Raw genomic sequence first — 22,083 nt, 5'->3', positions numbered from 1 at the left:
ACTAAACAATCAGTAGTGAATTAGCCATAACTTACTCAATAAAAATCCAATTGATGAGAGGTTTAAATCTTTAGAGACTAGACAGATATAGCTTTAATTTGATATATTATACACTTAATTTTGATAACTGTAGCGCCATTGCCGAATCCTTCATTTTATTATCACATACATAAAACCAATTCAATTTTAGTGATAACAAAGGAAAACAAATATTGATATATAGTTTTAATTGATGTTTTAAAACCCAACCCGGGGTGAAACCCGGCAAAGTTGCCAAATCTTGGGTTGACCGGTTTAACCGGTTTGATCGACGGTCAAACCGATTGACAAAACTTCTAAAATTCAGCAAATACACCCCTAAAAATATGTGAAGTCCCCATAGGTTTGAAATTTGGCAAACACACCCCAAATACAAATTCGTCGGTGATTAGTTGGCAACGATGACACCCCAGATGCAACCTCAATCATCCCTTGAGCCCATTCCCCTTAAAATATACCCAAGATCTGGCCGAAATAAGTTCGATTTTGGCTAAATTTCATCGACGTTGGCGTCAACAATCGTCCCCATCACCTATAAATTACTCCCCTCTTCCTCCTGACCAGAACCCACCTCACCCCATCCCATCCCAATTAGCCTCGCCAATCGCCGGCAAAAGCCGGTTGTTGCCGCTGCTAGTTTTGTTCGATTTCCGGTCGCTTTACTCACCGGAAATCAACTCCGTCACCACCATTGCATTCATCAGCACTTTCTCTTCAAAAGCCCCAGCATCCCGGCATTCAATTGTTTGCCAATCATCATCCCAAATCCTAGGATTTTAGGTGAATAGGAAAAATATAAACCCGACCCGTTGAAGCTTCCAGGCCCCGGTTAAACCGACCGGGCTGGGTTTTAAAACATTGGTTTTAATTGTATTTGTTCTATCTCTTTTTGTTGATATCTTTTTATGTTACATAAATATATCGAAAACATGTTGATACTGGATATAACAAATTTTATTTGTATAAAAAATATCATCTAATGTTTGTTGCCGAAACTATATGCTATGAAAAGAGGTTGTTGCTAAAAATAACCAATTTCATTTATTTAACATACACATTTCGGTTTCTACTGAACAATCAGTAGTAAATTAACTATAACTTGCTTAATAAAAATCCAATTGATGAGAGGATTGAATCTTTAGAAACTAGACAAATAGTGCATTAATTTGGTATATTATTCGCTTAATTTGGATAACTGTAGCCCTACTGCCGAACTATTCTTTTTATCATCACCTACATTTCGACTTCTACTGAACAGTCAGTAGTAAATTGATCATAACTTGCTCAATAAAAATTCAATTGATGAGAGGTTTGAATCTTTAGAAACTAGACAGACAGGGATTTAAATTGATATATTATATACTTAATTTGGATAACTGTAGCCATAGTGTCAAACCATTCATTTTATCATCACACATATATTGATTTCCCCTGTTTCTCGATTTCCACTAAATAGTCAGTAGTAAATTAGTCATTACTTGCTCGATAAAAATCAACTGATGAGCGGTTTAAGTATTTGAAAACTAGACAGATAGGGCTTTAATTGGATATATTATATGCTTAATTTGGATAACTTTAGCCCCACTGCCGAACCAATCATTTTATCTTCGCATACATTTTGATTTCCATTGAATAGTCAGTAGTAAATTGACAATAACTTGCTCAATAAAACTCCAATTGATGAGAGGTTTAAATATTTAGAAACTGGATAGATAGGTCTTTAATTTGATATATTATGCGCTTAATTTAGATAAATATAGCCCCATTTTCGAACCATTCATTTTATCATCGGACACATTTCGGTTTCCCCTGTTTCTCGATTTCCACTGAATAATCAGTAGTAAATTGGTCATAACTTACTCAATAAAAATCCAATTGATGAGAGGTTTGAATATTTAAAAACTAGACAGATAGGGCTTTAATTTCTATATTATACACTTAATTTTTATAACTATAGCTCCATTGCCGAATCATTCATTTTATCATCACATACATAAAAAATTCAATTTTAGTGATGACAAAGGAAAACAAATATTGATATGCAGTTTTAATTGTATTTGTTCTAACTCTTTTTGTTGATATTTTTTTATGTTACATACATATATCGAAAACAGGTTGCTGCTAAATACAAAAAAAATTATTTGTATCACAAATATCATCTGATGTGTGTTGCCGAACCATGTAGCTTTAGTAAACTATTTAAAATATACTGAACCATTATTATTATCCTTAAAGGAAAACAAATATTGATATGTAGTTTTAATTGTAATTGTTCTTTCTCTTTTTGTTGATATTTTTTTATGTTACATACATATATCATGAAAAGAGGTTGTTGTCAAATATAATTAATTTCATTTATTTAACAAATATCAATTGATGTTTGATGCTAAACCATATAGCTTTAGTAAACTATTCATTTTTATCATCACACACATTTAAGTTTCCACTAAACAATCAGTAGTAAATTGACAATAACTTGCTCAATAAAAATTTAATTGATGAGAGACTTGAATATGTAGAAACTAGATAGACAGGGCTTTAATTTGATATACTATACGCTGAATTTGGATAATTGTAGCCTTATTGTAGAACAGTTCATTTTATCATCACATGCATTTCGGTTTCTACTGAACAGTCAATAGTAAATTGACTATAACTTTCTCAATAAAACTTCAATTGATGAGAGGTTTAAATCTTTGGAAACTAGAAAGATAGAACTTTAATTTGATATATTATACGCTTAATTTTGATAAATGTAGCCCCACTACCAAACCATTCATTTTATCATCACACACATTTTGATTTTCACTGAACAGTCAGTAGTAAATTGACCATAACTTCCTCAATAAAAATCTAATTGATGAGAGGTTTTAGAAACTAGACGGACATGACTTTAATTTGATATATTATACTCTTAATTTGGATAACTGTAGCCGTACCATCGAGTCATTCCTTTTATTATCACACACATTTTAGTTTCCCCTATTTCTCAATTTCCACTGATCAGTTAGTAGTAAATTAGTCATAACTTGCTCAATAAAAATCCAATTGATAAGCGGTTTGAATCTTTAGAAACTAGAAAGATAGGGCTTGAATTTGATTTATTATACGATGAATTAAGATAACTATAGACCTGCTGCCGAACCATTTATTTTATCATTATACATATAAAACAAATTCAATTTTAGTGATGACAAAGGAAAACAAATATTGATATGTACTTTTAATTGTATTTGTTCTATCTTTTTTTGTTTATTATTGGATTGATTTTGTTGTTTGATTTGTGGGTTTTACAATTATTTTCTTTCTTTAGGATGCTATCATCAAATGGTTTTTTTTTGCTATAGGTGGTGGTCAATTCTAATTGCAGCAAATAGATTTGTGTCACAAGACCTTTGTGAGTTTTCAGATTATACTGTTGGAGTTATTGTTGCTTTCTATGTGAGTTCTCTTCTCAACATTCTTAATTTTTTTTAATTTTTAAAATAATTCATTTTCTCTTCTCAACAATCAAAATCAGTTTTTTCTTTTGGCTCTGCAAGTCTCTTGCTTAAAAGTTCACATTTTTTAACAAGGTTTCTCGTTTTCTGATTGATTTATAGACTTATCAATAATACCCAGTAGGCCATCTTGCAAATTTTTTTACTTTTCTTGACAAAGTTTTAAACTTTGGTTGCGGATTTCAAATAGTGACATACTTGATGTAAAACCCCCCTCCAGTCAGGTATCCTCTGAATATCCCTCAATGAGAATCCCGATGATACATGTCTGGAGAACGAGTTGTATTTAGAAAAAATCTGTATAAGGATAATAATAATAATATCCAAAACATGCATATAAAATGTCACGCAGGATCCAAACTTATAATTTACAAACTTTAAGAAATTACACAATCAAAACATATTTATAGGGTGGAAACTTCCAAAGGTATTTCACAAATATTTATCATTTACATTATTTATATCAAGATAAAAACATCGAGATGACAATAAATCATTTCCCCTCACGTGTAGTCCCGCTGTCTCTAGCATCCCTCGCTTCTAGTCTACCTGCAAAGCAATCAACAATGAAAGGGTGAGCGCTAATCGCTCAGTAAGGAATGATCTGTTTCATTCTGAATGTACTATTTGATCTTTATTTAAACATATTTATTAACACATCACTTATCTTTTACATCTAGGGATACTTCCCCTTTTATTACTAATTCATATGCTTTTCATCATTTTATCCCATGGCTATATAAACATCAATGTGTACACATACATATAAGTATGTAAACATAGTACACACACATCACATATCATGACATAACATCTAAAATCATCTAACATGAGTATAAATCATCTCATGATGTAAATAACATCATAACTCATGTAATGCAACTAAATGCATATGAAACATTTAACGTCTAGCCGATCGGACCTTTCTTAGCATCTTAAGCACTTCATATCATCTAGCCTCAAATTTCATCTAGAGCTCATATCATCGGGAGGCGTGCTTACGCGTTATTTAGCATCTAAAGCATATATTCATCTTTCCTCAACCGGTATACGAGGATATGCTTACGCGTTTTCCATCGTGTCTATATGCATCTCTATCATGTCTATTTGCATCTCTAACATCTTATGGCATGTAAATACATATTTTGGTGAGCTTAATACTTTTAATTCATCTATGGATTATCAATCCATTTACATTACCTCTTGCTCACATACATCATCTTAAAACATGTATTACATTGCATCTTCATGCCATTTCATAACATTAATCATGCATTGACATCATGACCATGTATATCTTTCAAAGATCATCTAACTAATGGGTAAACATTAGTACATGGCATAATTACAATAATACATTAATAATCAATTCATAATCATAAGAATTGATTATGTTAAATCTTAAACTTTAATAACCAGTTTATGCTTCAGGCCATTTTCCATCCTTTTCTCAAACGAATTGGCTCTTGGCATAAACATAAAAGTTATAGGTCTGTGTCTTAGCTTTCTAATGCTTCAAGAATCATCTCATTTCGATTTTTATAACTCAAGTTATGGTCGAAATACAGAAGCAGGGTTAACAAAACCCCTAAGCCCATTAAATCCGAATTTTCATATTAACTATGCCACATCAATTCCTATTGACATTAACCAATAGGTTAACTTATGGATCAAATAAACCTCCCCTTAATAGTCTTTAACATCTTAAAGGAAGTGTAAAATCTCATTCCCATAATCATCCATTATTGCTATAAAATTGTGAGCTAATGCAAACAACACATCAACACTTCTAATAGCAACCATTCAACACCATGTGGCCTCCAATACTACAATTTTTGCCACAATCAGTATCCACACTTCATTTTCTTCAATCAAACATAACAACTCATAAAACATAAAGAGCAATAACTTCATGTATAATGAATTCAAGGCAATAAGTAGAATAAATGAGTTCAACTACACTTGCCATCAACTAATTCTATGCCTTAAAGCCTTAATTTAAGGTTTCATAAAAATCTACAAACCCTAGCATAAACCCTAAAGTCATGGGAGGTTCTTCCTTACCTTTTTAAAGACTTCCTCCAACAAATCCTTTGCCTTTGACTTCTTTTACACCTTAATCCTACATATATAACATTATACCTCAACATCTACCTCAAATCTTCAAATCACATCAAAACTAAAGTTTTTAATCCTTACCTTAAACCCTTCTAATTGAAGATCCAAGGCTCCTATCTTGTTCTCCTTGAAAAATTATGCAAAACTCCTTGAAAACCTAGAGAAAGAAAGCTTGTTTCATGGAAGATTTGAGAGAAAATGGAAGAAATGTTGAAGAAAGGCTCTTTCCCTTGGCTTGAACGAATTTCATCTCATTTATAGGAAAATATTTCTTTTATTTTCCAAAATTATGCAAATGGCCCAATTATTTTAATTGTATAACTCATAAGTCCTTAATTCTTCATATAAGGGCATTTTGGTCATTTCACACTAAACATAATTATTACTTAATTAATGCCATTAAATGCAATGAAGCCTACTCATCCTTGACTTTTTCAATGCTTATCCATAGGCAAAATAACCATTTTGCCCCTAAGCCTCTCTATGGATAATTGATTCATACCGTTCCAAATGAATTGACTATTTTGCCCTTAGTTAGATTTTATGCTTTTTGACATAAAATTAACATCTAAAGGACTATTTTGAGTTAGGAACATACCTTTGATATCTTGGGTATTACACTTGAGAAGAACCATTATGATATAGACTTTAAGTTCAATATGTGGATATTTTATTTATTAATTTTTAATTATCAATTTAATATAAAATAAACTTCAATATAGAAAATATATATTTAAAACACCAAAAAAACCAATAATAATGTAAAAAAATAATAATAACATACCCGTGCAACATGACTTCAAAATAAATATAAGTTACAAAAATTACGGAAGGTCAGTATAAAATTTAAGTTTAAATAGTAGATCTTGATAATATTTAGGTGATCTTAAATATCATACACGATTTACTACAAAATACTGACATCGAATATTAAAGACATGTCTGTAAAAATAATATCAATTGTATAAGGTGATGATCTTGAAAATATAATTAGACCATATAATATTTATGTAATATTCTCAAGTTAGATGAATGATTTAATGACATCTACCTGTAATTGATATTAATAATTATATAGGTATAATTATTAATTTTATCTTAACACAACTTTATATCTATATAAAATTTACATTTATTTTGAATTTTATATATTTTAATAATTATTACGTATCTAATTAATTTATTTTATTAGAATAAATTTATTTATAACCTATTTAAAAAATGTCTAGTGCATAAATAAAACACAACAATAACCGTCAACAAAATCACTTTTTGTGTACACGAAGTATACATTTAAACGTTATGGACGCGGGTTAATCGTGTTTTCTATTCCAGATGGCAGACATCTAATGGCTGATTAGTGTAGTAATCATGTCCTATTTGCACAGAGAATACGGGGAAAGCAATTTCTATATAGATTCTCTCTCGCATAAACAGATCGATTTAAGAATTCTTTGAGAATACTCTACCCCTTTCTCTTGTCACAATCAATCATTTCTATCTATCTTTTATCAAACGACGACCTCGATTTGGTTCGATGAATCAACAATTCTCCTAAATCAGAGCTTCGCGGCTGGTATTTCAGTTTTTCAGTATCTCTATATCAATCGAGGGTAAGTTGTTGTTACTTAGGGTTTCTTTTTTGTTGTTAGCCATTAATGGATATCGGAGAAATTATCATCACCAAGATCATGTTGATCAGATCCGACTTTATATATCCTTTGACATAGGTTTTTTCATTCTTTCGGTTAAGTTTACAGGTTTTTTTTTTTTTTTTTTTTTTTATCCAATTTATGAAATTTAACCTTAATTTTAACACAAACATTTAAGTACTTATCCCTTCGGAAAACATCTTTGTCAAAACCAAGAACATCAATCGATTAATCCGGTCCGATGCTATCAATTAAAGTCTACTACCTGTATGTAAACAACCGTATATGAAATCTAACTTTTTTTCTTTTTCGATAGTGATTAGTTTATTTTTTCCGATGGATTCATTACAAAATAATCGTATGTTTTGTTAAGAAGTTAATTGATAGCATGAGACTAGATTAAGCGATTGGGTATTGATAAATATTTTCAGATGGGATTAAACTTCCTTGATTGTCATATTATAAGGGATAGAAATGTTTCAGTTTAAGGGAAGAAGTAATTTGGAATTTAGTTTTGTGTGTGTCTGCGCATGCAAGGATTCGTGACTGAGAGACGAGAAAGGGCATAGGAAATAAGACAATTTTACTTAATTCTCTGTTTATTTCTGGATGTTAAGCAGATAAATTTCGACATGTTATTTTTATTTCCTTTTATCAAATTTTGTAGCAATGATGGACAATTGCCAAGTTTTTATGTGATTTCAAGGAATAAGTATTGTTTATTTCATATACAAGATATATTTTTTTCAGATTTTGTCAAATAGATCTGGTAATGGTTTATGTGATAGTTATGGATCATCCTAGTTGCCCTAAGAAATCTAATAATTTTTTATTTGATCCTTATATATCACCCCCGTACCCGTAGTAGTATAAATTTTGAGATGTAGTGAAGGACTATATTTTCTGCATTTTAGCAAGATCTTTGTTGACCCAATATTGAGCGAAAGAGCAAGGTAGTATAGTGGAATCATGATTAAGTTTTGTCTCTTCATACGGTGTTTGAAAGCATCCAAAAATTTTCTCACCCTAAATGTTTATTATTTACTCATTTTTTGTTATTTTGATGCATAAAAATGATAGAATACTATAAATTTTGGAGGATGGCTGATAATGAGGAGGGTCCAGAGAATACTTCTCGTGGGAATGAATGGGAAGTTGTATCACTTACAGCATCTGCATATGCTGCTGCACCTGGTCCCGAAAATGTTGAACTAAAGAATGATGACAAGGGTGATGCCAATGAGGAGATTGAAGCAGAAGTTTCTCATGCATTGTTCATGTCTGGGCACTTTGTCTTTCCACCCAGTGAACATGAAAATCTGCCTCTGGAACCTGGATCTGCTAAGAGTGAGATTTGTAATGAGCCTGTTGGCAAGGATGTGGTTACTGAGGTTGGAGCTGAAGAAGGGGGTAGATCCAGTGGAAAAGATGATGACGAAAATTGGACTCTTAAAAGGTTAAGTGTACATAATGAGTTTCCAGGAATACAGTTTTTGGATGAGAAGGGTAACAGGCTATCCATTCCTGGCACAGAGTTTGAAGAAGGGACAACTCTACCCGGATTAAATTTGAGTGATAAAGAAGGGAGTATTTGTAGTGCAGCTACATTTGGTTCATTTCATAGTGAAGCAGTGTTCGGTGGATCAACTACGTATGATGAGAACGTAGAAACTGAACAAACTGAACATTCCGAGCCAGGCATTGATCTTCCTGCAGATGCATCAAAAGCCCTGAAACCCACAAAAGATGGTAAATGTGCTGCATCTGACCTTCCTTGTGAAGCATGGTGGAAGAGAAGGGCAAGTTCCTTGTATGCTCATGCAAAAGAAGCAAATGCTCTCTGGTCCATTTTCATTGCAGCAGCTGTCATGGGTCTTGTACTTATTGGGCAGCGTTGGCAGCAAGAAAGGTGGCAAGCTTTGCAGCTGAAGTGGCAGCTTAGCATCAGTGATGAGGTATGTGGATTGCTGCTCTCCCCTTAAAAAATAATTGCTTTGAGTAAACAGTCTAATGTATAGTATTTTGGTTGTACAAATAAGTTTTTTTGGTGTTTTTCTTTTCTCCTTTTTCTCTATTTGCATTGCAATGCCGTGGGAGGAGTGGATATATCTCTATATTATTAGTTAATATGTTAATACAACCAGCATGCTTGCGTGGTACACATTTAATTGTGAATTCGGGAGTTTAGAATTTCCAGATATTATTTTCTTTTCTATTTGACTGGAAAAATAAAAGCGTGCTTCAGCATGTGCTGAGTGATGATTACACAGTGGTCCACTGGTAGAAATTTGTTTTTGATTATTTACTAGCATCCTTCTACATGTTTTTTTATTAATTGAGTTTCTGTGTCACTGAGCTTCACCCAAGTATATCCATGATTTAGCGCTGATCCTCAAAGTTCCAGCTTAACTTGGTTTCTTCACTAAGAATATTAGAATCTTGCTCTTTTGTTTTGATGTTTACTTTGATGTTTTAAACCCCACCTGATAATGCTTCTTAACTTCAAAAGCTCATTGCTAATTTCTGATGATAATCATGCACACTCATGTTTTCTACCTTCTGGTTAGGGGTTTTTTAGTTAATTTTGTGAGAAGTACTCCTAGTTCTGGAGCATATGTAGCCAGCTAAATTCTGATATATATCAAACATCAGGATTGATTAAAGCTTCTAAGCAAACATATCATTACTGTCCATGTGGTCAGCAGCTCATTTATGTATCTGAGCTATTATAATTGAAAGTCTGGTACTCATATCCTTTAGAATGTTTGCGATGCCAATAAGGTGGATAACCAGTATTGCATCTTCCATCACCTTTTTATTATCTAATTGACTTTATTTTTAATCACCATATCAGCAGAAGGCTAGCAGGATGCTTGGTCCCATATCTCGCCTTAAAGATGCCATTGTGGGTGGTCACCGCCGTGGTTCTTTTATCAGGAGCAGCTCTTCAAATGTTAACTGAGATGATGACGAAAAATGGAAATGAGAGATGGGTTGTGTCAGGTTGTTAATACGGTAGTTTGCTGTGTGGTTCACTCATTCTCATGAAAAAGTTACACTTAGCTACATGTCAAAAGTTTGATAATGTTATGCTGTTATCGCTGTTGTGTTCTATTATTATTATGGTTAACTTATGCTATGTAGGTCACGAAACCTAAGAAGCAAATGAACCAACTATTGCTGCATTGTGTATTGTTGGGTTCAGTAACCTGTAACAATTTTAAAAATGGTTCTGGCATACAGCAATGTATGCTGTTTCCTCAGGATTTGATTTGCATACCTAATATTGTGGTGCTTGTCGAGTGCGCTGGCGTCAATGTTAATATTCCTGAAAATTGTACAGTCGAGAGCATGTATGTATGGAAACGGGCAGAAAACAATGACGAAATCATGTCTTGACACTAATTTTTTTTTTCTCTATTACCTCAAGGGGTTGGCTTAGTGGCAAAAGAGGTATGCCCACTTCCTTGATTTTTTAAGTTCAAATTTTAGAGTCATCTACCTCAATGTATAATTATGATTTATCTGATTCATTGGGTTTGTAGGATATTTAATAAATTTTGAGGATTTGTTGAGATTGCGCATAAGTTGATTTGGACATCTTAGTTATAAAAAAAAATAAAAAAAAGTTGACACTAAATTTTTTTTCTGTACTCGAAACTCACCAGCATCCAATTGACGTGCAAATAAACAAGAAAAACGGTATTTCCTTCAAATATTACAATACCCAATTTGCTATCCCAATTGCTCCCTATTTACCTTATAAAATGCCTCACTATTTTGGTTTATGTTAATGCATGCATCTTTCTTACCGTTTCAGAAAGAGTACTTTAAGAGAAGAATTCAATGATAAAGTGAAGATTTATCAAATTGCTTTGCCCAATGGAGGCGACCTCCTATCCTATGCTTGTCCCTGATGGCAGCAGAGGGCATCTCCAACCTAACTGCCATTTTGGTGTGTGTGAAAAATATACTCTAACCCAACACTAAAACCTATACTAAATTGATATAAGTAAATAGTTGTTGCGTCAAATTTGGTATAATACTGTTCATTCACACCAATTGGGTGTGACACTATTTATCTACTATAAAATATATTTCATTTTCTTATTTTTGTTATTTGTATTTATGTTAATTTGATTATTATTTATATTAATATTTATAATAATAAATTCATAATAATTATATAATTCAAAAAATGATGAAAAATTAAAAACAAAACTTTATTTAATACAAATATTAAACTATAATAACTCAAAATAAAAATTAACACTAATTTAAGAACATCAAAATTAAAAGAAAATACAATATAAACTAAAATAATAATTTAGGCTTCGTTTGGTTGGATTTTGGGAATACTACTTTTAGTATTCCCAAAAAAGTTAAACAGTAAAATACCCAAAAACTTATAATATTATTCAACTTTATTCAATATTTTTTAAATCCCCTAAATTTGTTAATTCAATTAAATACCCCTAAATATTTTTAATGTTTTTGTTACGGCGACTCCGGCCACCCTCCGGCGGTGGTGGCTGGCTGTCAGTATTTGAGGGTGGATTGGGGGTGTTTTTGTTAACTTTTAATATTTTATTATAAGGGGTGTTTTGTAAAAAAATAAACATAGGGGGTATTTTATAATTTGTAAATCCTACATCGTAATACCCGCCCAATTCAACTTTTTTTTTAACTTTTTTCAAAAAACTTTTCCCAAAAACACAAAATTGTGAACCAAACGGAGCCTTAGTATTCCGATAAATTAGTTCCGGATCCTCTAAGATCATCAAAATATTGGAAAGAATTAGAGCTATTTTAAGATCCTTGACATTGTTGTTGAATTCTTTTTTGCATAATTCTTGATTGCTCATTTTGAAAAAACTCACGTAGGTTTGGATCGGTTATGGAATTCAAATCTTTGAATAAAATTTTGTTATTTCTCGATATTCTGCCAAAGCCAATTTTGTCTTCTTCTTTTTTTTGTCGCATTTTATATTAAATGTAATGTTTTTTTATATTAAATGTAATGTTTATTTGATTAAATAAATGCCTAATTTTATTAAATTAGTATAATTTTCAAAGTAATTATTATTTAATAAAAATATCATTCATAATATTTAATTAATATATACAAAAATAATTAGTGAAATAGATTAATTGTTAGTTATTAATAGAAAGAAAAAGAAAAAGAATATTCTTTTTGGTGTAATATTTAATGCAATGAGTTGGAGATGCAATAGTGAAATACACTAAAAATCACACTAATTTGACGTGAAACTTACACCAATTTGGTGTTTGTGGTGGAGATGGTCTAAGCCCACGTGTGTGTGTTGAACGAGTTATTTAACTGAATTCCTTGGCATTGGTGGTTGCTGAATGAAATGTGAAATATTTGTACTTTTTGCCTTCTGGGGCAGTCTGTATTAGTTTTTAACTTTTAAGGGTTTTATTGATTTTTGAGATGTGGCTATGGATCGTTTAATAAACCCCATCAGTTTTAGGAGAATTACTCTTATTATATGTCTGTACTTTCAACTTTCTAGGGTCGATTTTGTTATTTTTAAAACTATGGGGATTATATTTAGCTAAAATTATTCAGAGGGTGTGCTGGGTTTTGTGCCTAACATGGATAGCTATTTCTGCAGCCGTTTGGATAGATCATATGTTTATGATACGATGAAGAACAAACTACTTTTTTTGCTAGGTGTTTTTTTCGTTTGATTGTAGACCTGGCAGCTGCAGATAACTGTTTCCAGTCTGAAAATAAGCCTTATCTGACTGAAGAGATAATACTTAGTCTCCTCAAACTTTTAGATGAGTTTTCTGAAGATACTAATCTCTCTAGCATTTGATCTTTATTGTAACTTGACAAATTAAGCTGAATCTGGTTTTGTATTTGAGCATATGTCAATCTGAAATGTTTGATAATTAACTTTGCCAGTGTTATTTACTATTAAGACTAAAAAATGAGAGAAAGAACCTTGCCATAATGTTATATCAAATCTATTAGTCATCATTTCATAATCTAAACTGTCTTGTATCTTGTGATCTTTTCAGTTTCTTCTTAATAATTTTTAAACTTGGATATAATGTTTACCACCTTTGCAATAATATAATGTTTAAGGTTATGCTAACAGTTCATTAAACTTTTTTATTCATCCTCAAATTTAGCTGACTTTCATGGTTCTGCTTACTAACACAAACTATATTATGCAAATACAAAACAACCCTTAAACACCTTCTTCTTCATTTAGAATGGTCTATTGTCCGCTCACAAACCAATAGAAAACACAAAATCATTTTTCTAAACGTTGCATAAACATTACGCTCTTCCTTTAATACATTTCTAAATTGTACTCACTTCAGCCTAAAACACTTCTTCTCCTCAAGATATATCTCCTAGTCTCTTCACGACGACCGCCATTTCATCAACTAAAACACCCCGCTTAGATGCTTCACACCAGAAATCGTATAAACAAAAGCTTCAGTGAAATTGAGATCAAATCCTTAGAAATCAACTCTTGGAACAGTAATTAGTAATTAGTTCTAGTGTTGCATTTTTCGTTTGATTGATGGACATTCTTGATAAACCTCTTTGACGCATCAATTTCAACAACCCATTAGCTTCCTTCATCTTCCCCACCTCGCGAAGCCCACTTATCATTGTAGCGAACGCCACCACATCAGGCTGCAAACCTCTTTGATTCATCAATTCAAACAACCAATTGGCTTCCTTCATCTTCCCCACCTTGCAAAGCCCACTTATCATTGTAGTGAACGTCACCACATTAGGCTGCAAACCTCTTTGACTCATCAATTCCATCAACCCATTAGCTTCCTCCATCTTCCCCTCCTTGCAAAGCCCACTTATCATTGTAGTAAACGTCACCACATCAGGTTGCAACCCTCTTTGATTCATCAATTCAAACAACCCATTAGCTTCCTCCATCTTCCCCACCTTGCAAAGCCCACTTATCATTGTATTAAACGTCACCACATCAGGCTGCAAACCTCTTTGACTCATCAATTCCGGCAACCTATTAGCTTCCTCCATCTTCCCCTCCCTGCAAAGCCCATTTATCATTGTATTAAATGTCACCACATTAGGCTGCAAACCTCTTTGAATCATCAATTCCATCAACCCATTAGCTTCCTCTACCTTCCCTGTCTGACACAACCCGTTAATCAAAGTCACATACGTAATCGCGTTAGGCATAACCCCAAACATAGCCATTTTCTTGTACAACCTCGTAGCCTCCGAAATCCTATTTTCCCAACACAATCCTTTAATCAAAGAAGTCAAAGTCACAACATTTGGGCTCAAACCCCACCTCAAAATCCTCCCAAAAACAACAAAACCATCACATACTCTACCCACATTACAAAAACAATTAATTAAAATATTCAAAGTAATAAAATCCGGCAACAACCCAATTGAACCTACTCTCTTGTACAGCAAAATAACTTCTTCATAAAACTTTTTCTTAGCAAGAGCTGCAAACAACTGGTTGAATGAAGAAATCGGTGGTTTGGGTTGCATATGAGTCATTAAACAAAAGAAATAGCGTGCTTCATCAAGAGTGATGGTACCTTCTTTACAATCTTTTTGAAGGAATTTATCAAGCCTCGCTACCTCTTCAACGTGTACTGAATCTTTTGGTATAGTTGTAGTCACTTTACATGATTTTGTCAATAAAGATGAGATTTTGGTTTCAGTAACCCTTTCAGAAGAAGAATAACAACGACGAAGAAAGGTTTTGGAGGCCATTTGAGTAGCAGCGTTTGTGGATTATCTAGGGTTCAAACTGGCTTAGTCTTTTGTGTTTTGTGGGTTTTCATTTAGACAATACAATCTCCTCGAAATGAGAGTGTGATAAAATGTATTCATCTGAAACCTGTAGGGTTCACATGTAATGATCCAGACAATTGAGCCTATCACTCCCTCTCTCATTGTCTCTTTAATGTAATGACACGTATTCATCTTTACTCCTCATCCTATTTTTAAACCATATTTGCTATATTTTATTACAACATTGCCATTTTCTCTTTTTTCATTATGCTATTTGCTCATGTTTTCAACATACAGTATTTGTTTTTAGTTTTCAATTTTCATTATTTATTAATTGTATATTTGGTTTCTTCGGTTGTATAAACTGACGACCAAGAAAAAAGTTAAATAAAATTGATTGATGATTGTATGTACAATCAATTATGAATAATTTTTTTTTTCTTTCTATTGGTTTATTGTATGTCCAATTGAAATTACAAAGTTTTTTTTCTTCTCCTGATTTACTCCTATATATCTATGACACGATCTAATTTATAAAGTTGTAAACTAGCACCCGAGCTTTGACGTGACATCTTTTGATTAGTCAATTGTTCATACAACCATTATAAGGTAGAGTAATGTTACATCAATAATCTGTTTCTCACAAACTTCTCTTACAATCCAATTACGTGACATTTGAATTAGCGTTGTCACGTCAAAATAATTTTAACTAAACCAAAAAAACGGTCATTCCTTCATAGGTAACAACAGTTATTTATGAAAGAATTATCGTTCCTTACATAAAGAATGATTGTTCTTTATGAAAGAATGGTCGTTCCTCACGAAAGGAATTATCGTTTCTTATGAAGAAACAACTAAAAGAATGACCATTCATAAATAAGGAACAATCATTTGTAATTAAATTTACATTTTACACACTTATTTTTCTTTAAGTTTATACATATAACATTTAAAATTCTGTATATTTGTCTATTATCAACATGCTTACATAGATACGGTGCAGACAACCCTTATTTCTAAATTCTAATACCAAATTTTTAAGATAAAACAAAATAGTGGGGTTGTTTGAAACTAAATTTACATTTTATACTTATTTTGTTTTAAATTTATACAAATAATATTTAAAATTATACATATTTATCAATTATCAACATGCTTGCATAGATACGACATAAACAACCCTGAATGCTGAAACAGTATATTTTAATCAATTTTCAACAAAGTTTATGATTTTAATTATATATACCATCAACTTATCCTGACAAGTTCAGCCAAAATCTGAAATTTGCTAAAAAAATGGACAAACCATATAATACCAGGCAACCTAAAATTAAGCCATGTGATATGAATTGTGATCCATGAGAAGTACTGGTCTTTCACCGTTTCACATCTCTATATAATTAATTAATTCCTTCCGAATTTTACAAGATTAACTAATTGGAACTTTTTGAAATCTAATTCCTATGTTCAAGCATATGTTTTGTCACAGAGAAGGCCTATTTCCTTTTCCAATCCTATTAAAATTGAAAACTAAGAAGATCATCTTTTATGTTGATTTTGAGAATTTAAAGAAGAATAGGATAATTGTGAAAGGAAAAATATCGCCACACAAACGGAAATTAAGGGTGCGTTTGGTTTATTATTTTGGATAGGATTTTAGAAATAATATTAGGTAGTTGGATAGGGGAGTATTACGAGGTAAAATTTAAAAATTTATAAAAAAACCCCTATGTTTGCTAATTTAATTAAACACCTTAATGTATAAAATGACAAAAACACTCTCACTACCTGCAGTGTCAGATTCCGGCCACTATCGTCAGAATCTGGCCGGAAAATCACGTTACTACACAGATCGGTCGGATTTGTATCGTAATGCGTTGTTATGGCCTTTTCCGACTAGATCCACAGCCGGAAAAGGCCAAAACAACGGCCAAAGATATGGCCGTCGTTACGGCCAGATCCGTGGTGGATCTGGCCGAAAAAGGCCATATCGTTGAACTTCCGGCCATTTATGGTTGGCAGATAGGCCGTTATACAGATTCTGACTACCAACGATAGTGGTTGTCGAAATCTGGCAAGTATGGGTTATGGGAGTGTTTTTGCTAATTTTTAAACTTTTTTTTCAGGGTGTATTTAATGAAATTAATAACCTTATAGGGTCTAAAAGTATTTAAAAAATAGGATAATATTTTTGAAATAATGTGTCAAACATTATTTGGAGAATAGGATTGAAAATATGGGTAAAAATAATAAGCCAAACATGCCCTAAAATATCTGACACGCGTTAAGTACTGATTGTTCCACTTGGCGGACATTGGTTGGATGAAGTGTTAATCGTTTTCTTATTCCGCACGGAATTCGTAAAAGCAACGCGACATACGTGTCTATATATATATATATATGATCGCATAAACAAGGAGACTTGTTCAAAGAATTTTTCCGAGATCATAACACCAATTCTCTCATAATCCACTTTTCGCTTTCTAAATCCTTCTCGACTTTGTTCGTGAATCCTCTATTATCGATATTCCCAGAGTTCGACTTCTTGGAATCTCAGGTTTGCTGCGATATCTCTCTCTGAATCAAGGCTGTGCTGTTATTCTTTGGGTTTATTTATAGAATGGACTTCGAAAAAGCTATAATCTCCAAGTTCATGATGATCAGATCCGATTTTTTATATACTTGGACGCATATTAGGGTTCTCTTTTTATTATTCTTTCTCATAGGTTTAGTTTTAAAGTTTCATGTTGATGATGTTGCGGTTGGTTAAGGATCGGAGAATGAACTTTTAAATATGGGGAATATCAAGATCACTTTCGCTCATTCTTCAAGATTTCGATTACTGTGGATTTAGATTTAATTTTACTGTTTTGGATAGGTTAGGTTAAGGTTTTTTTTTTTCTTACTTGGAATGGGAGCATCAAAGGATTCGACGCAATCTGGTTCTTCGCCATGCGTTCCCGTATTAAAATAGTTTGTTATTTTTCTTGGTTCCTTGAAAAATTCAGATTTCCTTGCCTACAACTGATACAACAGTCAGAGATTGTGGGTTTAGCTTTTGACATTTGGATCTTCGATGGGACCGTTGTGATTTGGGTCGTCTTTGAAGGAACGGTTAATATGTCTATGCTGTTCATTGATTCTCTCTCTATATCTTTCTTTATTATAGTATGGACGTTAAGGTATCAAGAGGACTCTCATATCAAAGGGAACGATCATCTTTACTTGTTGGAGGACAGCCTGCCAGCGGCGTATTATGTAGATTCAATATGGTTGGAAAGTGCAATAGAAACCCCTGTAGGTTTTTGCATATAACCACCACCCCGACTATTAACCCGAAACTTCAAGTGATTTACCTGAAAACCGGCCAAGGAAGAACCCAACTTTAGTAGCCGAAGATGTATGACTTCCAGTGGGTCAGAAGATGGAACTCGTATTCAAATCAGAAAATCCCCAATTATAACAGACCTAAGAACGCCTTGGCTTCTTCACTGGAAGTGTTGAGTTAGGAGACAAAATAAGTACTTTGAAGACACCACCAAAGGTCTGTCAACACTGGCTATCTGGAAATTGTGTGAAAGGTGATAACTGTCAGTTTATACATTCATGGTTTTGCGGGAATGGGATCTCAATGCTAGCAAAGCTTTGGCACAAGAAGTATGCTTGTGATCAGTATCTGTTTTTACAGTTCTTTTTTTTTTTTTTTTTTTTTTTTTTTTTTTTTTTTAACTCTGTTTGGCTTTGAGGGAAGGAGAGCATTTGACAGTGTGTACCAGTTCTTTGCATGGTTTATGATAACATTTATTTGGTTTTATATTTGGCTTGTCAAATACTTTTTGTTATCATGGTTTTACACTTTTTTCACTTATTATGATATTAAGAAAACATATGTAATGTTTAAATGTTCAATGACAGGCTGTCAGTGGGATTGCCCTTCCTTTAGGGTCAGACAAGCTTTATTCAGGCAGTAGAGATGGAATAGTAAGACTTTGGGACTGTCATACTGGTCAATGTGCTGGTGTAATCAATCTGGGTGATGAAGTTGGCTGTTTGATTTGTGAGGGGCCATGGGTCTTTATAGGCATGCCCAATGCTGTTAAGGTTAGCCTATAGCTAAATATCTCCTTTTTGTGTTTTCCTTTATTGTAATCTGTTCCATCCTTTAACTTTTTAGTTCAAAGCTGATTTTGTGTTTATTGGTGATTTTATAGGCATGGAACATTGAGTCATCGGCTGAATTTAGCCTTAATGAACCAGTCGGCCAAGTCTATTGCATGGTTATTGCTAATGAAATGTTGTTTGCTGGGGCACAGGTAACTTGAACTATTCAGATTATTTTTTGCAATTGATATGGTTTTAGTTTTTTTTATTATTAATACAAATGCTGTTGATATTATGAAAGAAAAAAAATATTATTTATGTCTTTATTCACCATATTTTTTATATAGGACACATCCTCCTTGTTTAACATGTAAATCGCAGAGGTTTACGTCATTTGTCATTTGAATTTGTGCATCATCTTTTCTGGTCTTTAAATTGGTCTGGAGAGTTAATTGCTTGATTGGGTTTTTCAGGATGGTGGTATTTTGGCATGGAAAGGTAGTCCTGGATCTGAAAATCCTTTTCATCTGGCTGGATCTCTAAGAGGCCACTCTCACGTTGTGACATGTTTAACTGTTGGGGGCAAAATGCTGTACTCTGGTTCCATGGACAATACAATAAGGGTAAGTTGTCAGTTTTAAGAATATCTTCTAGTAGCTATGATATCCATTTTGCTATTATGACTGGTGATTGGAAGGTGGACAACTTAAATACCCAAGGCTGTGTTCTTCTTTGAGAAGTCTATATTATGTGACACTGGCCTTTTTACTCACTGACTAATTTATTTTTATTGTCTTTGATAGGGCTAATTTATTATTTTTGTTATTGATTCTTCCTTTGGTTTTGGTGGCTGATGCTTTTACTCCTTTCATTTTGGAGCATATATTATTTGTGCAAGCTGATATGTTCTATTTAATTCTTATTTTAATATGCATCTGATATTGAACTTTTGTTTTAACTTATATATTATTTTACCCTGATTTAGAAGTTTTAAGAAATTTTTGCTGTTTGGTGCAGTTTATGAATTTCCTGATGTGCTAATCTCTTTCTTTCTCTTCTTTCTTTCTTAAACTAGGTTTGGGACGTTGATACTTTACAGTCTGTTATGACACTAGACGGCCATACTGATGCTCCAATGTCTCTTCTATGTTGGGATCAGTATCTGTTATCCTGTTCTTTGGACCGGACGATAAAAGTTTGGGTTGCTGCAGAAGGAGGCAACTTGGAAGTAACCTATACTCATAACGAAGAACACGTATGTGGTTTAGTTATAATTATTTTTGTACTATATGATTTTGCTTGTATGTGCATTTTCTTTTTGTGCTTGAACTGTGGCCTCCTTTGTTCTAGTTCCTCTGCTTTTGTTTCACCTTGTATATTTGATCCCAACTCTATTATATGTGATGCATGATAGATTTAGGATTTTAATAAAAATATACCACCTCCCATTATCCAGCTTCTACCTTCTCTGTGTGAATGTGGCATGCACATGTGAGATGTGACATATCTGGGCCATGCATGAATAGCTTTGATGTTTAGTTTGATTATGATTGGATTAAGTTGAACTCGTTTGATTGGTACAGAACCGAACCCCCAATTTTTTTGATGGGCTCATAAAAGTGCTGTTGATTAACTGTGAATGCTGGGCTTGAACTGATTGATTTTATTGTTGTAATTTGCTTGTTACAGGGTGTGCTTGTGCTTTCTGGGATGAATGATGCAGATGGACAACCAGTATTGCTTTGTGCTTGTAATGACAATTCTACTCGCCTCTATGAGTTGCCATCGTGAGTGCCATCTTCTTCTTTAATTTATAAGAATAATCTACTGGCTGACAGATATCTTTGGTTTCTGCATGCCTGTTTAACAAACTTTCCTGGTATAGGTTCACTGAAAGGGGCCGGATATTTTCAAAACGTGAAGTGAGAGAAATTCAGATAGGTCCTGATGGCCTCTTTTTCACTGGTGATGGAACTGGGATGTTAAGCGTGTGGAAGTTGTTGGCAAAGTCGAGTGGTGTGGCTGAGCGATTATAATTTGTACGAAGAAGTTGCCTTGTAAATTGTGGATCATTCTTTTTCGGCTTTGTATATAGGAGGGGGTAGAGATCACCACCATGGGGTCATATCTGAAACCAGCATAACATATGGTTTTTGATCCCAGCAAAGCTTGTTTAAGTCTTGGTAGAATTCTATTATTTATGCTGAATAAAATTTCTCGTAGATTTTGCTTTGTGTTTCGTTTCTGTTTCATTGCGTTGAAGCTCTATGGTTTAGTCAAGATTATATGCAATCGGCTCTCATATAACTAATTAACTATTAAACAATGACTGATAAAATCTGATAAAAGAGGAAAAATAAAATAAAATAAAAAAATAATTATGACGCTCGTAATTAGATCGCTGTTTGGAGGATCTTAGATTTCAAAGGATAACCAATTTCGCTTGCAAACCCAACGTAAATGGCCACCACTCTAGAGAAAACCAATCAAGCAAAGGTTAATTTATTAATATTTAAAAAGACCACGATTTGATTGGATGAGTCTTGTGGGTTGAGAAAAGAAGGTGAGTTACGTAACACTAACGCTAAATAATCGCGGCCAATTTTTTTCAATATTCCAACTCCCTTTCATTAAAACCGCCAACACTGGCCCTCACACCTCTCATGCCGCCTAGTGCTTCCCTTCCCTTTATATATTTAACTCCCCAACATCCCTTCTTTCCTCAACTTTCTGTCTTTTCTCTTCTCTAATCCCTCTCATGGCTTCCAAGCTCTCCAATTCAAACAGTCATTTGCTTACTTCAAGAGCTGTAGCTGATGCTGCTTCTTGGTACTGTGCCTTAATACTTGTAGCTCTTATTTTGCTTGGCTTTTTCAGAGAGTCCAGTAAT

The 22,083-nt window shown here is 33.1% G+C and overlaps 2 protein-coding genes across 3 annotated transcripts; both read left to right on the top strand.

Moving 5' to 3' along the window:
- Nucleotides 1–7,113: 7,113 nt before the first annotated feature.
- Nucleotides 7,114–10,426, top strand: LOC116144031 (ATG8-interacting protein 1-like). Of its 2 annotated transcripts, none has more exons than XM_031429488.1 (3): nucleotides 7,114–7,270; nucleotides 8,390–9,264; nucleotides 10,167–10,426. In XM_031429488.1, exons 2-3 carry the CDS (start codon nucleotides 8,410–8,412, stop codon nucleotides 10,269–10,271), a joined length of 960 nt encoding a protein of 319 aa, XP_031285348.1. In that variant the 5' UTR covers nucleotides 7,114–7,270; nucleotides 8,390–8,409; the 3' UTR covers nucleotides 10,272–10,426. The 2 variants fall into 2 exon arrangements, with proteins under 2 accessions (XP_031285348.1, XP_031285347.1); XM_031429487.1 differs by having other exon boundaries at nucleotides 10,164–10,426.
- Nucleotides 10,427–18,494: 8,068 nt separating this feature from the next.
- On the top strand, nucleotides 18,495–21,433 carry LOC116144079 (zinc finger CCCH domain-containing protein 48-like). The gene is made up of 8 exons (XM_031429531.1): nucleotides 18,495–18,504; nucleotides 18,566–18,764; nucleotides 19,016–19,193; nucleotides 19,304–19,405; nucleotides 19,667–19,816; nucleotides 20,269–20,448; nucleotides 20,883–20,980; nucleotides 21,079–21,433. The coding sequence occupies exons 1-8, from the start codon at nucleotides 18,495–18,497 to the stop codon at nucleotides 21,227–21,229; spliced, it is 1,068 nt and encodes a 355-aa protein (XP_031285391.1). The 3' UTR covers nucleotides 21,230–21,433.
- Nucleotides 21,434–22,083: the final 650 nt, after the last annotated feature.

Source organism: Pistacia vera, unplaced genomic scaffold (assembly GCF_008641045.1).
Source record: "Pistacia vera cultivar Batoury unplaced genomic scaffold, PisVer_v2 Contig437, whole genome shotgun sequence".
Lineage (NCBI taxonomy): Eukaryota > Viridiplantae > Streptophyta > Magnoliopsida > Sapindales > Anacardiaceae > Pistacia > Pistacia vera.
The sequence above is the reverse complement of the archived record's forward strand: the minus strand, read 5'-3'. Positions and strand labels throughout refer to the sequence as shown.